The sequence below is a fragment of the Ixodes scapularis genome, unplaced genomic scaffold (genome assembly GCF_016920785.2).
Source record: "Ixodes scapularis isolate PalLabHiFi unplaced genomic scaffold, ASM1692078v2 PGA_scaffold2__306_contigs__length_199485367, whole genome shotgun sequence".
Classification (NCBI taxonomy): domain Eukaryota; kingdom Metazoa; phylum Arthropoda; class Arachnida; order Ixodida; family Ixodidae; genus Ixodes; species Ixodes scapularis.
In genome coordinates this window covers 161,950,818-161,962,819 of record NW_024609857.1, presented here as the reverse complement: position 1 = coordinate 161,962,819, position 12,002 = coordinate 161,950,818, and the positions used below count along the sequence as shown (strand labels likewise).

The following is a 12,002-nucleotide window of genomic DNA, read 5'->3' as shown; positions in this document are numbered from 1 at the left end:
GCTGCTTTTCTTGAGTTTGGTTGTGTTCAATTAGCTTCAAGTTTGAGCCACCTACGCCGGTCGGTGCGTTGGCTATTCATCTTGGCTGCTTTTCGCGGAAAAACCTTCTGGACCACACTGAAGGAGCTGAGCTGATTTCGCAATTAATTGATTCAGGAAATCCTGCTCGCTGCATATGATTAACGAGGGAAATTATCTGCTTTCAAAAGGCGGGGGACGCGTCTCGCAAAGTTAAAAGCTGTCACGGCATTATGATCTATTGCGCCTCCAATATTTATATTATACCCCCGTCGAAGTCAGCAGCAATATAGTTCTACTTTGCTCAGGTTGACCGGCCACAAAAAATACTAATTTTCTCCGTTCAGGATTCGAAGTCAGGTTCAGTGAGAGGTTCTGCGTGAATCTCTGATGAAGACTCTTCAGTTTGTCCGCATTCGTCTCCGTGCTACCGGCTAGAACCATTTGGATAAGTTTAAGTAGTATTGTCACGGGTAGTGACCAAAAATAACAAATAAACAGGAAGAAATAAACGTTTAATGTGCGTCTTGCGTCGCTGACACTGTGGCATCGCTGTTTCTTGCGTCGCTGACACTCGTGGCATGATCGAATGAATGCCAAATAACAAATAAACAGGAAGAAATAAACGTTTAATGTGGCGAACTTGTGCCAAAAATAAAAGAGTACAAAAGATAATAACAAAGCGTCGCGGGCATCGAAATCGGCGAAACCGCAGGATCGAGCGCTGGGGCGAGACTGACTCGACAAGGTCGCGGGCGGCCTCTTATCTAGAGTGCGTCGCTATCTCGAAGATTCGGCGAAAGCGGTTCGAGCGTCGCGTGATCGGGGCGAGAATGAACACGCACTTTCTAGAAAACAAAAGCAGGGATAAATGATAGAAGTTACGTGTGGCACATGAATAAACGGGAACTTTCTGGAGGACCGTGACCGAGCGTTGCTTTCTCAGCCTTGCTCGCGGCATTACTCCCCCCTTTAAAAGTGCATCGCCCCGATGCAGTGTAAAACAAAACAAAGCAAATAAAAAGAACGGTAAACTAAAGAGTATTTGGAATACGTAAGGTCCACTGTCCTATCGAGCGTAGTACGGCTTCATGCGCACGACGTGGACGACTTCTGGTCGTGGAGGGCGGCGTGATGAAGTCCGTGTTCCGTCGGGCATCACCTCGTAGTTCAGATCCCCGAGTCGATGAAGTACTTTGTAGGGTCCAAAGTAACGTTTCAGGAGCTTCTCGCTGAGACCGCGGCGGCGAATCGGTGTCCACACCCACACCCTGTCTCCGGGCTGGAAGTGGATGTCCCGACGACGAAGGTTGTAGCGGCCAGTGTCGACACGTTGTTGAGCCTGAATCCGAAGTCTGGCGAGCTGACGGACTTCTTCTGCCCTTTGGGCAACCACCTGGGCGTCGTCGCTTGCGTCGACAGCCGCTTCGTGGGGTAACATAGCGTCCAGCATTGTCGTTACCTTGCGCCCATGCACCAGCTGAAAGGGTGTCATTCCGGTGGTCTCTTGTACGGCCGTGTTGTAGGCAAATGTGACGTACGGCAGCACCTCGTCCCATGTCTTGTGCTTCACGTCGACGTACATGGAGATCATGTCGGCGATGGTCTTGTTGAGTCTCTCCGTTAGCCCGTTGGTCTGCGGGTGGTACGCCGTGGTGCGGCGATGGCTGGTGTGGCTGAGACGAAGGACTTCCTGCGTCAGCTGGGCCATGAATGATGATCCACGGTCTGAGATCAGGACTTCGGGAGCGCCGTGCCGGAGGACGATGGATTCAATGAAAAACTTGGCAACTTCCACAGCAGTTCCGAAAGGAAGGGCTTTCGTTTCGGCATACCGCATGAGATAATCTGTGGCGACGATGATCCAACGATTTCCCGACGTCGACGGCGGAAAAGGGCCAAGTAGATCCATTCCGATCTGCTGGAAGGGTGCTGTTGGCGGAGGAATTGACTGCAAGAGTCCGGCCGGCCTCGTCGGAGGTTTCTTTCGTCGCTGGCATTCATGACATGATCGCGTGTACAGGTGGACGGTTTTGGGGAGCTTGGGCCAGTAATACTTTTCACGAATACGTGCCAGGGTCCGGCTGTAACCAAGGTGTCCGGACGTCGGGTCGTCGTGGCAGGCTTGAAAGATCTCCCGAAGGTCGGACGGGATTACCAGCAGCCATGGCGAGTTGTTGTTCCCGAAGTTCTCTTTGTAGAGTACACCTTGTCTAATGGCGAAGGTCGGCAGCGCTCGTGAAAAAACACGTGGCATGGCACTCCCGCGCCCTTCCAGGTGCTCTATTAGTGCGCGCAGCTCAGGATCGTCTCGTTGACGCCGGGCCATGTCGTCGATGTTCACTGCGCCAAGAAAACACTCGTCGTCATCGTCGTCGCTGCTGCCGGAAGGTGTTGCGACGGGAGCTCTGGACAGGCAGTCGGCGTCACTGTGCTTGCGGCCTGACTTGTAGACGACGGTCATGTTGAACTCTTGTAGTCGGAGACTCCACCGCGCGAGGCGTCCTGACGGGTCCTTGAGGTTCGCAAGCCAGCAGAGCGAGTGGTGGTCCGTGACTACCCGGAACGGGCTCCCGTATAAGTACGGACGAAACTTCGTGATTGCCCAGACGACCGCAAGGCATTCTTTCTCAGTCGTGGAGTAATTTCTCTCCGCCTTGGTCAATGTCCGACTTGCGTAGGCGATGACTCGCTCGGTGCCTTCTTGTACTTGAACCAAAACCGCGCCAAGCCCTGCGTTACTTGCGTCCGTGTGAATCTCGGTTTCCGCATTCTGGTCGAAATGTCCAAGAACAGGAGGAGTCTGCAGTCGTCGCTTCAGCTCGTCAAATGCCTGCTGCTGTTCATCGGCCCATTTGAACTTCTCGGCGTCCTTCGTGAGGTGTGTGAGCGGTGCGGAAATTCTTGCGAAATCTCGAACAAAGCGCCGATAGTAGGCACATAGCCCAAGGAACCTTCGGACGGCCTTCTTGTCTCTTGGCGCTGGAAATGCTGCGACGGCACGAGTCTTCTCGGGGTCTGGGCGGACACCTTCGTTACTAACCACGTGGCCGAGGAACTTCAGTTCGTCATAAGCGAACCGACAGTTTGACGGCTTCAGGGTGAGTCCGGCGGTCCGTATGGCTTGAAGAACTGCCCGGAGTCGTCGCAAGTGCTCGTCGAAGTCGCTGGAAAACACGACGACGTCGTCGAGGTAGACGAGACAGCTCTGCCACTTCAGTCCTGCCAGTACGGTGTCCATGACACGTTGGAAAGTTGCTGGCGCCGTGCACAGTCCGAAGGGCATCACTTTGAACTCGTACAGTCCATCCGGCGTGACGAAGGCTGTCTTTTCTCGGTCCCTTTCGTCGACTTCGATCTGCCAGTAGCCGCTCTTCAGGTCCATCGATGAGAAATATCGAGAGTGGCGCAGCCGGTCTAGAGTGTCGTCGATGCGGGGGAGTGGGTAGACGTCTTTCTTCGTCACCGTGTTCAGCTGCCGGTAGTCTACACAGAACCTAAGCGTCCCGTCTTTCTTCTTAACCAGTACGACTGGAGAGGCCCATGGACTGCTTGAAGGTTGAATTATGTCGTCGTTCAGCATTTCTTGAACTTGCTCCTGGATCGCCTGCCTCTCTTTAACGGAGACTCTGTATGGCGATCGATGCACAGGGCGCGCGTCGTCCTCGGTAACGATGCGGTGCTTCGCAACGGTGGTTTGGCGCACCTTCGACGACGTGGCAAAGCAGTCGCGGTATTCGGCGAGAAGGTTAATCAACTGTCGTCGTTTCGGGCCCGGGAGTTTAGGGTCAATGTCGAGCTGCGCTGGCGACGCACTGTCTTGCTGAGGTGGCGAGAATTCGTCAGTAATGGCGGCGACAGCGGCGGAGTTTTGGAGTTCCTCGACCTGGCCCACGGCTGCACCTTTTGTGAGGTGTTGCGCTTCATTTCGGAAGTTCGTGACGAGGACCACAGTGCGGCCATCCTGAAGTTCAGCAACTCCTCTTGCGACGCCTATTCCTCTTCCCAGAAGCAACTGGAGGCTTCCTTCGAGCAGAACTTCGCCGCAGAAATCTTCGGTGATCCCGACGGGTACGAAAACACTCGACCGCGGCGGTAAGTTCACGTGGCTGGCGAGGACTCGGACCGCAGATGACGTCGCTTTGGGTTCCTCCGGTGGTGAAACAGGCTTTCGCAGCGTCAACCGGTTTGCTCCGAGGTCGATGACGGCGCCATACTCGCAGAGGAAGTCCATTCCGAGGATAACGTCCCTCGAACAGTCTTGCAGAACGACGAACTTTACAGGGCACGTCTCACCGTGGATCTCGACGCGAGCGGTGCATCGCCCGACTGGTGTGATGAGGTGCCCACCGGCGGTTCGTATTTGAGGTCCATCCCACGGCGTCGTGACTTTTCGAAGGCGGCGGGAGAGCCTCCCACTCAAAACTGAGTAGTCTGCTCCGGTGTCCACGAGTGCCGATGCGTCGTGGCCGTCGATGATGACGTTTAGGTTGTTGGACACCGTTTCAGGAGCGTCGTTTCGGTCTCCGGTAGCGTTCGAGTGGGGGCCCTCCGACGTTCGTGGAGGATCTTGGCGTCGGTCGTCTTCGGCAACTCCACCTCCAGGGGTTGCCGCGCCTAGTTTCTCCGGCGTGGAGCGAGGGGCGACAGGCTTTCACGTCGGGGTCAGAGCATCGGCGAAGCTGGACGTCGTGGTGAAGGCGATCGGAACTCTCGGCGGGACGCAGGCTCGGGGGACTGGGGTCGTCGCAAGTACTCGTCGATCTCCCGAGGGCGTTCACCATACCTGGGACGCGGGTCGCTTGGGTGGAATCTGCGCTGCCCGAGTCGTCGGTATGGGCATCGGCGGTACACATGGTCAGCTTCCCCGCAGTGGTAACACAGCGGGCGTCGGTCGGCCGTCCTCCAGACGTCTGTCTTCCTCGGCGCAGGTCGGTCTGGGTGAACGTGCGCCTGATCTTCCTGTCGTCGGGGATACTGCGGCGTTGGGGCGTCTCTTCGGGGTGGCGCCGCGGCTTGGCGGGGAGCTTGCGGCGGTCGTCGGGCTATGGCAGCGTAGCTCAACGTCGGTTCCTGCGGTGCCACCGTGGTGACGGGAACCTCTGGTTGGAGCGCCCGTTGTACTTCCTCGCGCACAGCCTCGGCAATGGAAAGTGTCGCTGGACGACTTGCGGCTGGCAGCAACTGGCGGAGTTCCTCCCGGACGACCTCCCGGATGATTTCGCGGATATCCGTACCAGGAGCGTGCTCGCCGCCAAGCAGCGCGGTTGCAGCGACACTTGGATGTCGCTGGTAGTGGGAAGCGCGCGCTTGGAGGGCGCGCTCGATGTTTGTCGCCTCGGTGACGAAGGCTTCGACGGTGCCCGGCGGGTTGCGCACGAGGCCTCCAAAGACGTCGTCTCTCACCCCGCGCATGAGGACCTGCAGCTTCTTGTCGTCTGTGGCTCGTGGGTCGGCACGGGCGCTCAGGCGGAGGACATCTTCTACGAAGCTTGTGATGCTTTCGCCGGGACCCTGCGTTCGAATTCTGAGGAGATCTTCTGCCTTCTCCCGTCGGTGTAGGGTGGCGAACGTCCGCTGCAACTCGGCCACACAGATGTCCCACGACGTAAGCGAAGCCTCGTGATTCTCGAACCAATGCCTCGCAGTACCCTCCAGCGAAAAGTAGAGGTTCTGGAGGCACTGCTCCGCAGTCCATCCGTTGTGCCGCGCCACACGCTCGTAGTGCTTGATCCAGTCTTCGACATCCTCGTGGATCTCGCCGTGGAAGGGAGTCGGAGTACGGGGAGCGGCGGGCAGGTAGACGACGGCAGGAGCGGCGGGGGTCGGCGACTGGTCGGCCATCGTCGGCTTCGTTGGCTGCTTGGTCCTGGGCGGCAGAAGTCTGAATTCCGGGTGCAGGCCTTGGGTGCGACGACTGAACCGGATCTCGGTAGTGCCTTCGTCGGTTCTTCGTGGGCTTGGCGTCGGACTTGCACTGCGAACCCTCGGAGGGGAACGCTGCACGGGCATGCGTTACCCCGCACCTCCACCAATATGTCACGGGTGGTGACCAAAAAAACAATAGATGAACAGGAAGAAATAAACGTTTAATGTGGCGAACTTGTGCCAAAAATAAAAGAGTACAAAAGATAATAACAAAGCGTCGCGGGCGTCGAAATCGGCGAAACCGCAGGATCGAGCGCTGGGGCGAGACTGACTAGACAAGGTCGCGGGCGGCCTCTTATCTAGAGTGCGTCGCTATCTCGAAGATTCGGCGAAAGCGGTTCGAGCGTCGCGTGATCGGGGTGAGAATGAACACGCACTTTCTAGAAAACAAAAGCAGGGATAAATGATAGAAGTTACGTGTGGCACATGAATAAACGGGAACTTTCTGGAGGACCGTGACCGAGCGTTGCTTTCTCAGCCTTGCTCGCGGCACGCCAACATCTGATCCTGCAATAGTCCGATTTGTATGCAGACCACGTAAAATGACAAGGTCTCGACTACAGCAAGTGCCAGATGGCCGAAGGATGGGAAACTGCGCAGCTCCCTCCCGCTGGCAAAGGAAGAAAGGTGGTGCTCACCCGAACGCAGTAGTTCCCGGCCGTCATGTTCTCAAAGTGGACCACGCTGGAGTTAACCTGGAAGGAGAAATGACCGGGGTTATGCCAGGGGAAGACAATCGTGGGCAAGCTCAAGAGTCGCTGGGTTAGCCAATTAGACGGAGTTGAAAGTGCCGGATCAAAAACTCCATTCAAGACTCTTTGCTGCACGACATTCAGGTCACGTTGCGAGGAAGGCGAAGACGAAAACGAGACATCGGCGTGTACGGCCATCTTGTGCTAGGCCGCACATGCTGGCTCGGCCTCTATTAACTATTCTGTTTCGTTGTCACTTGTCCTGTCCCTTCTGCCATTGACGAGATCTTTTGTAACAATATTCGTTAGCTCCGGCTTCCCAAATCATGGATTCTCAGTGCTTCGGTGAAGGTTTAGCTCTGTGTCAGCAGGTTTACACTGCCACAAGAAAGCGTTGGCTATGTCGACCGTTGTCTAGGACTGTTGTGGGATTTCAGGAGAATGCCCTTGGACCGCCAACTGCAGCGCTGAAAAAAATTGCGGCAGTTATGCGAGCCTCATTTTTAGCAGAAATGCGGCCAATGAAGGCCGAACAATCGAGATAATGTATTTGCAACTCGAAACATGGACTTTCCAAGGATGAAAACCGCCAATCAAGAGCTGACTACTCGGGGCTTTCCCCCTGGCAACAGACCTTGTGATATTTGAGAACCAATAAGCCTTCTGAGGCAGGTCTTTATCAAAGAAATCAACTAAATCCGCCTACCGGAAAATACCGCGGAAGAACCCACTTCGTTCAAGCGCCCACTATTAAAGTGTTGCAAACTTAAGAATTATGCAAATTTTACACCAAGTGCCCAATTTAAACGGGCGCCCATGTCATAATTAATCTAGTTTTCAGTGAAAGCGGGGTGGGTGCTTCCCTGGTATTTTACAGTAACATAATCTTGATGACCACCAAAATATTGAGAATATGTAGACTTAAAAAAAAAAAAAAGAAAAAAAAAAAAAAGAAAAAAAAAAAAAAAACCTATAATGGATAGTTGTGGTAAGTGAAACTAGTCAACTGACTTCCAAAGTTCAAAACACATAGAACTTCATTTAATGGGCAACTCCATAGTAGAGGCAGTTGTCACAAAGGTGTTTGACCAAATTTTGAGCCAAGGCGGCCCCCAGCAGCAGACAAAATCGCTTAAAGGGGCCCTGCAATCATATTTAAGCGCCTACCTTTTTTGCGGTTTCCACATCTTTTAGGGTTCGGGCAAGCCAGCGGGCACAGGTAACTAAATATCAGCGAGTCATATTTTAACCGAAAGACACGGAAACCTCCTCCACCTACGAGGGCGACCCGCGTTGCCGAAAGCGCGCAATATATGACATCTTTGGTCCTGGGCTTACTACTGGTCAGAGCCGCTAAAAGCTTTTTTTTTTAGTCGAAATACAAAATATTGTCGCGCGCAGGGTCACGGACTTCTAGAACTTTCTCGTTTATTCTTGCTCCGGACATAACTTCTGTCGTTTATCCCTGCTTATGTTGTTCTAGAAAGTGTGTGCATTCTCACCCCGAGCGCGCTACGCTCGAACCTTCTCCGCCGAATCTTCGAGATAGTGACTCTCTCTAGATAAGACGCCGCTCGCGACCTTGTCGAGTCAGTCTCGCCTCTGCACTCGATCCTGCGGTTTCGCCGACATCGACGCCCGCGACGCTCTGCTGTTTTCTTTTGTACCCTTTTATTTTTGACACAAGTTCGCCACATTAAACGTTTATTTCTTCTTGTTTATTTCCTGTTTTCCTTTGGTCACCACCCGTGACAATATAAGTGTTGCGAACCGTTAAAATTATGTATGAAAGTAGTTTTTGTTCGGTAATTTACATCAGAAAAGAAACAAATGCAGTTTATAAAGTACGGAAACAAGAAAAGACTCGTCGGCAAACCCGCCACCAAGCGGCGGAAAAAACGGCGCATACTAGAAAAGGCTAGTGGGATGAGGCTCCGACGAACAGCGAGCGTAGGAAGGTCCCGGATGTACGCGGCAGCGCTGCGGTCGTATACCGGCTCGAGGATCCGACCGGTTCCGAGCGTTCCGAAGGCTTTCGGCGCGGGCTTGGATGGCGATTTGGCCATTTGGCGGTATGGCAGCACGAAGTGGCTCCCGTTCTGAACTGATCTTTACACCGTGTTTGCTGTAGTTTGTGCCAATCAAGTGTTATGCCGAATTAGTCCATAATCGCGCAGCAAATGGAATGCAAGCCGCCCTGGCCGCCCGCTTCATACAGCCCATCCAACACGTGCTTTAGTTGCGCCCTCTCAAGCCGTCGACATGGAGTGCGGCAGCCGTGAGCGCTTGATGAACTCATTACCTCTCCTCTAGTTCGCGACCACTCAAGCCAGGACCTACGACGCCACGAAGGAGGTTATTTTTTGCTTGTTTTTGTAATTCTAAATTGACTATAACTTTTAAAATAAAGCGAAATTTGAGAAAAGAAAAGTTTCTTTAAGTTACTACGTTCAGTGCGCTCAAGTTCGGTGCAAATTAAAAACCAGTCAAAAAGTCGTTGCAGGGCCCCTTTAAAGAGCACCTCCGCTTGATTTTTGTTTTTGAAAAAACAATGCAGTCCTCTTCAGTATTACCTAGGAAGACCACATGTCAAAAGTAACGACCTAGTTTTGTCTAAATGTTTGTTAAACGGTCCGCAAGTTTTGGGACGTCAGCAAGGTTTCCTCTTGGCGCCCAGCGCCAAGAGGAAACCTTGCTGACGTCCCAAAACAAACATGATTGACGTAACGTGCCTGCGCAGCGCGCTTCTTGAGAGCCATCTGGCCGCCCCGCCGTCTCCCCCGTCACAACCGCCATCGTCGTCTCACCGTTCGAGATTATTGTCTCTCGGAGTTTCGTCCACACTACGGACACTACGTGCACAGACTTGTGCCGCAGTTGGGCAGACGTCGTCGAATGTCGTAGACACCAAAATGTGGTGACGAGTGCAGTGCAGAGGACACTTGCGCCTGGCACACGCACACCCCAATCCCGCCCGTTGTTGCGTAGAGGATCACGTGACATCTCGTACCCGTGATAACCATAATCTTGGTGGCCAGAGGCCAATGTTGGCGGACAAAGCCGAAGTTTCGGTTTCGACTTCTGCTCGTGTTTAAAATTAGGTTTAAAAATATATACCCCATTTTTCGCAAAGCAAATTATGTAGTGTATTTTACTAGGGCTTTTTAATGCAAAATCAGTCATTATCCCGAAATCTTTGGAATTGAGTGGAGTTGCCCTTTAACCTAAAATGCGCATCGCAAATAAAATATTCGGTTCGTTAGTCGTTTTTTTTTAATGAAAGTGCATTTTTTCACCGACAAGTTCTATTAAAGGGACACTGACAGGGTATTTATGCTTGCCGAAGTTTTTCTTTAAGCATGACCTATAAGAGCCCAACTCCACAAAACAGAATTGGTGGCCTGGAAATTAGTTTTCTTTCCGACCAAAAACAGCTGGTTGAGAACTGACCGGTTCACTAGCGCTCCGTCACGTTTCCATAGGCACATGGTGTTTAACTTATATGTACCTAATATATTCAGTCATGGGTTATCAAGACACACATTCAATATTAAAAATAAAAAAGAATATGAACCCCATTCTTTGTGGCTTCAGCAAATACGTCGATTGAAAAAAAAAAAAAAATGTTGCACAGATCACAGGAAGTACATGTACATGTCATTCTCAATATGGCGACGTACCGCGGGCTGGACAACTTGACGGCGGCACACGACGGACAAATGTTGCGATGGACGGGGGGCGCTACTTCGAAACTCTCGTCCCTGGTACCAGTCAATCGATCTTCAAGTGCAGAACATCGAGCGGAAGGGACATAAATGCGAAACAGTCGCACAACAAACGATTTACGCAAGTTCATCGTCGTCATCATCTGCTTCAGGGGCCGGAGAAGCAAAGGAAGGAAAAAAACGCAGTCAGATGTAGCCATATGATTTCCGGCCATTGCTTCCCTCCTAGTGTTTCGGTTTCATTTTCAGACAGTTTAGTTTTTTGGCTTTATTAAGCCAATATAAGTTACTCAGCAGCAAAATATTGATTGGGCAGCCTCCTAGCTGACATCATATTACATTGAATTGGCCACATTCCTCTGGCCCCAAAGCAGGACGCGTGTCAAGGGTGGAGGGGGGGGGGGGGGGGGGAGTTTAGGGAGTTAATTGTGTTGAGACTTGCTAACTTGAGACTATTATTTTGTATATGCTGTGCACATTTCGTTTCCTTGCAATTTGCAGGAAATAGGACTTGTGTTGTTGAAGAATACGACTTGTGTTGTGTGTTGTCGAAGAAGATTGCTGTAAAGAAGGAGAAGATGCGATGAAAGGTCCATCGCGGCGTCAACATCCAGTGAGGCCCCCTTCCCCTCTTTTCTTAAGAGCTGGTGCCACCCACCCCCTCGAGGCTGCGCTGCACCTCTTGCACAATTGCGATGTCGAAGACGCACGGCTCTTCCCCGGGACCGGGGGGCCGGAGGACCTCCCAGAGACCCACACGGAACTGGTGACGGCACTGGGGCCACTGATGCACCTGCACGTCTGCCTCCACCCAGCTCCTGCAAGGCAAGGCACTGAATAAGACAAGTGTCGACATCTCTTTTCCCCTCGAGCAAACACGCTTTTTAATGCCTGCATGCAGCCATCTTTCGTTTGGACGGTCATGGCTTGGACTGGACCAATCTCGTGAGGGTGTGGTGCTGTTTTTCATTGTGCCCTTTTGCTTTGTTCGTTCACTCGTTACGTTTACTTTCCCTCTTACATAAGACAGGAAGAGCCTTCTGGCACGTTTCCAGTGACGCACCGCGGGAGTGGGAGAGAAGGGGACTGAATGGCTGTGGTGGTGGTGGCACAACGTACGCGACAATGTGCCACTGAGGTGCAGCAAACGGCGCAAAACCGCCGAAAACAACAGTATGCGGAACGGTGCGAGGTTGGAACTCCCATCCTTCACCAAGTCAGAACCCCTGCGCCAAATGCTGACACATCTCCTCAAGGATCAGCGCGACAACGGCAGCGGTTTCGGCATCATTTTAAATCTATATTTTTGCTCTCCCGCACCCGCCATGATCGTACAGCAAGTAGCACTCTTGGAAGGATGTCATTACTTTCCCGCATAGGGGTCCTTTACTGCAAGGGGGAGATGCCGCCCGATGCCTTCCCTCGTGCGCCCCTGCAGATAAGCAGACATCTTCTTCCTACTTCCAAGTTGCCACTTGAGGCGGGAGCCAACCATCAGATTACTTCTGAGTGGTACTTACACAACTCCTTGGCGTGCAGTGTTGCCCAGTAAAATAGTGGTTATATAATGTGTGAGCATCCTGGAACGGTGCCCGAGACGCGTCTTCAGCTGGCGAGTTTAGCGTCCTATACTGCCCGT

General features: G+C 52.7%; 1 protein-coding gene across 2 annotated transcripts in view; it reads right to left on the bottom strand.

Annotated features, from left to right (window-relative positions):
• The window catches only part of LOC8042681, a 46,493-nt gene that overhangs the window by 28,582 nt on the left and 5,909 nt on the right, over positions 1-12,002 (bottom strand). For both annotated transcript variants that reach the window (XM_042292090.1, XM_042292089.1), the window contains exons 4-5: positions 11,022-11,181; positions 6,585-6,641 (exon numbers count right to left, since the gene is read on the bottom strand). In XM_042292090.1, coding sequence (XP_042148024.1) covers positions 6,585-6,641; positions 11,022-11,181 — 217 coding nt within the window. The remainder of the gene's footprint in view (positions 1-6,584; positions 6,642-11,021; positions 11,182-12,002) is intronic.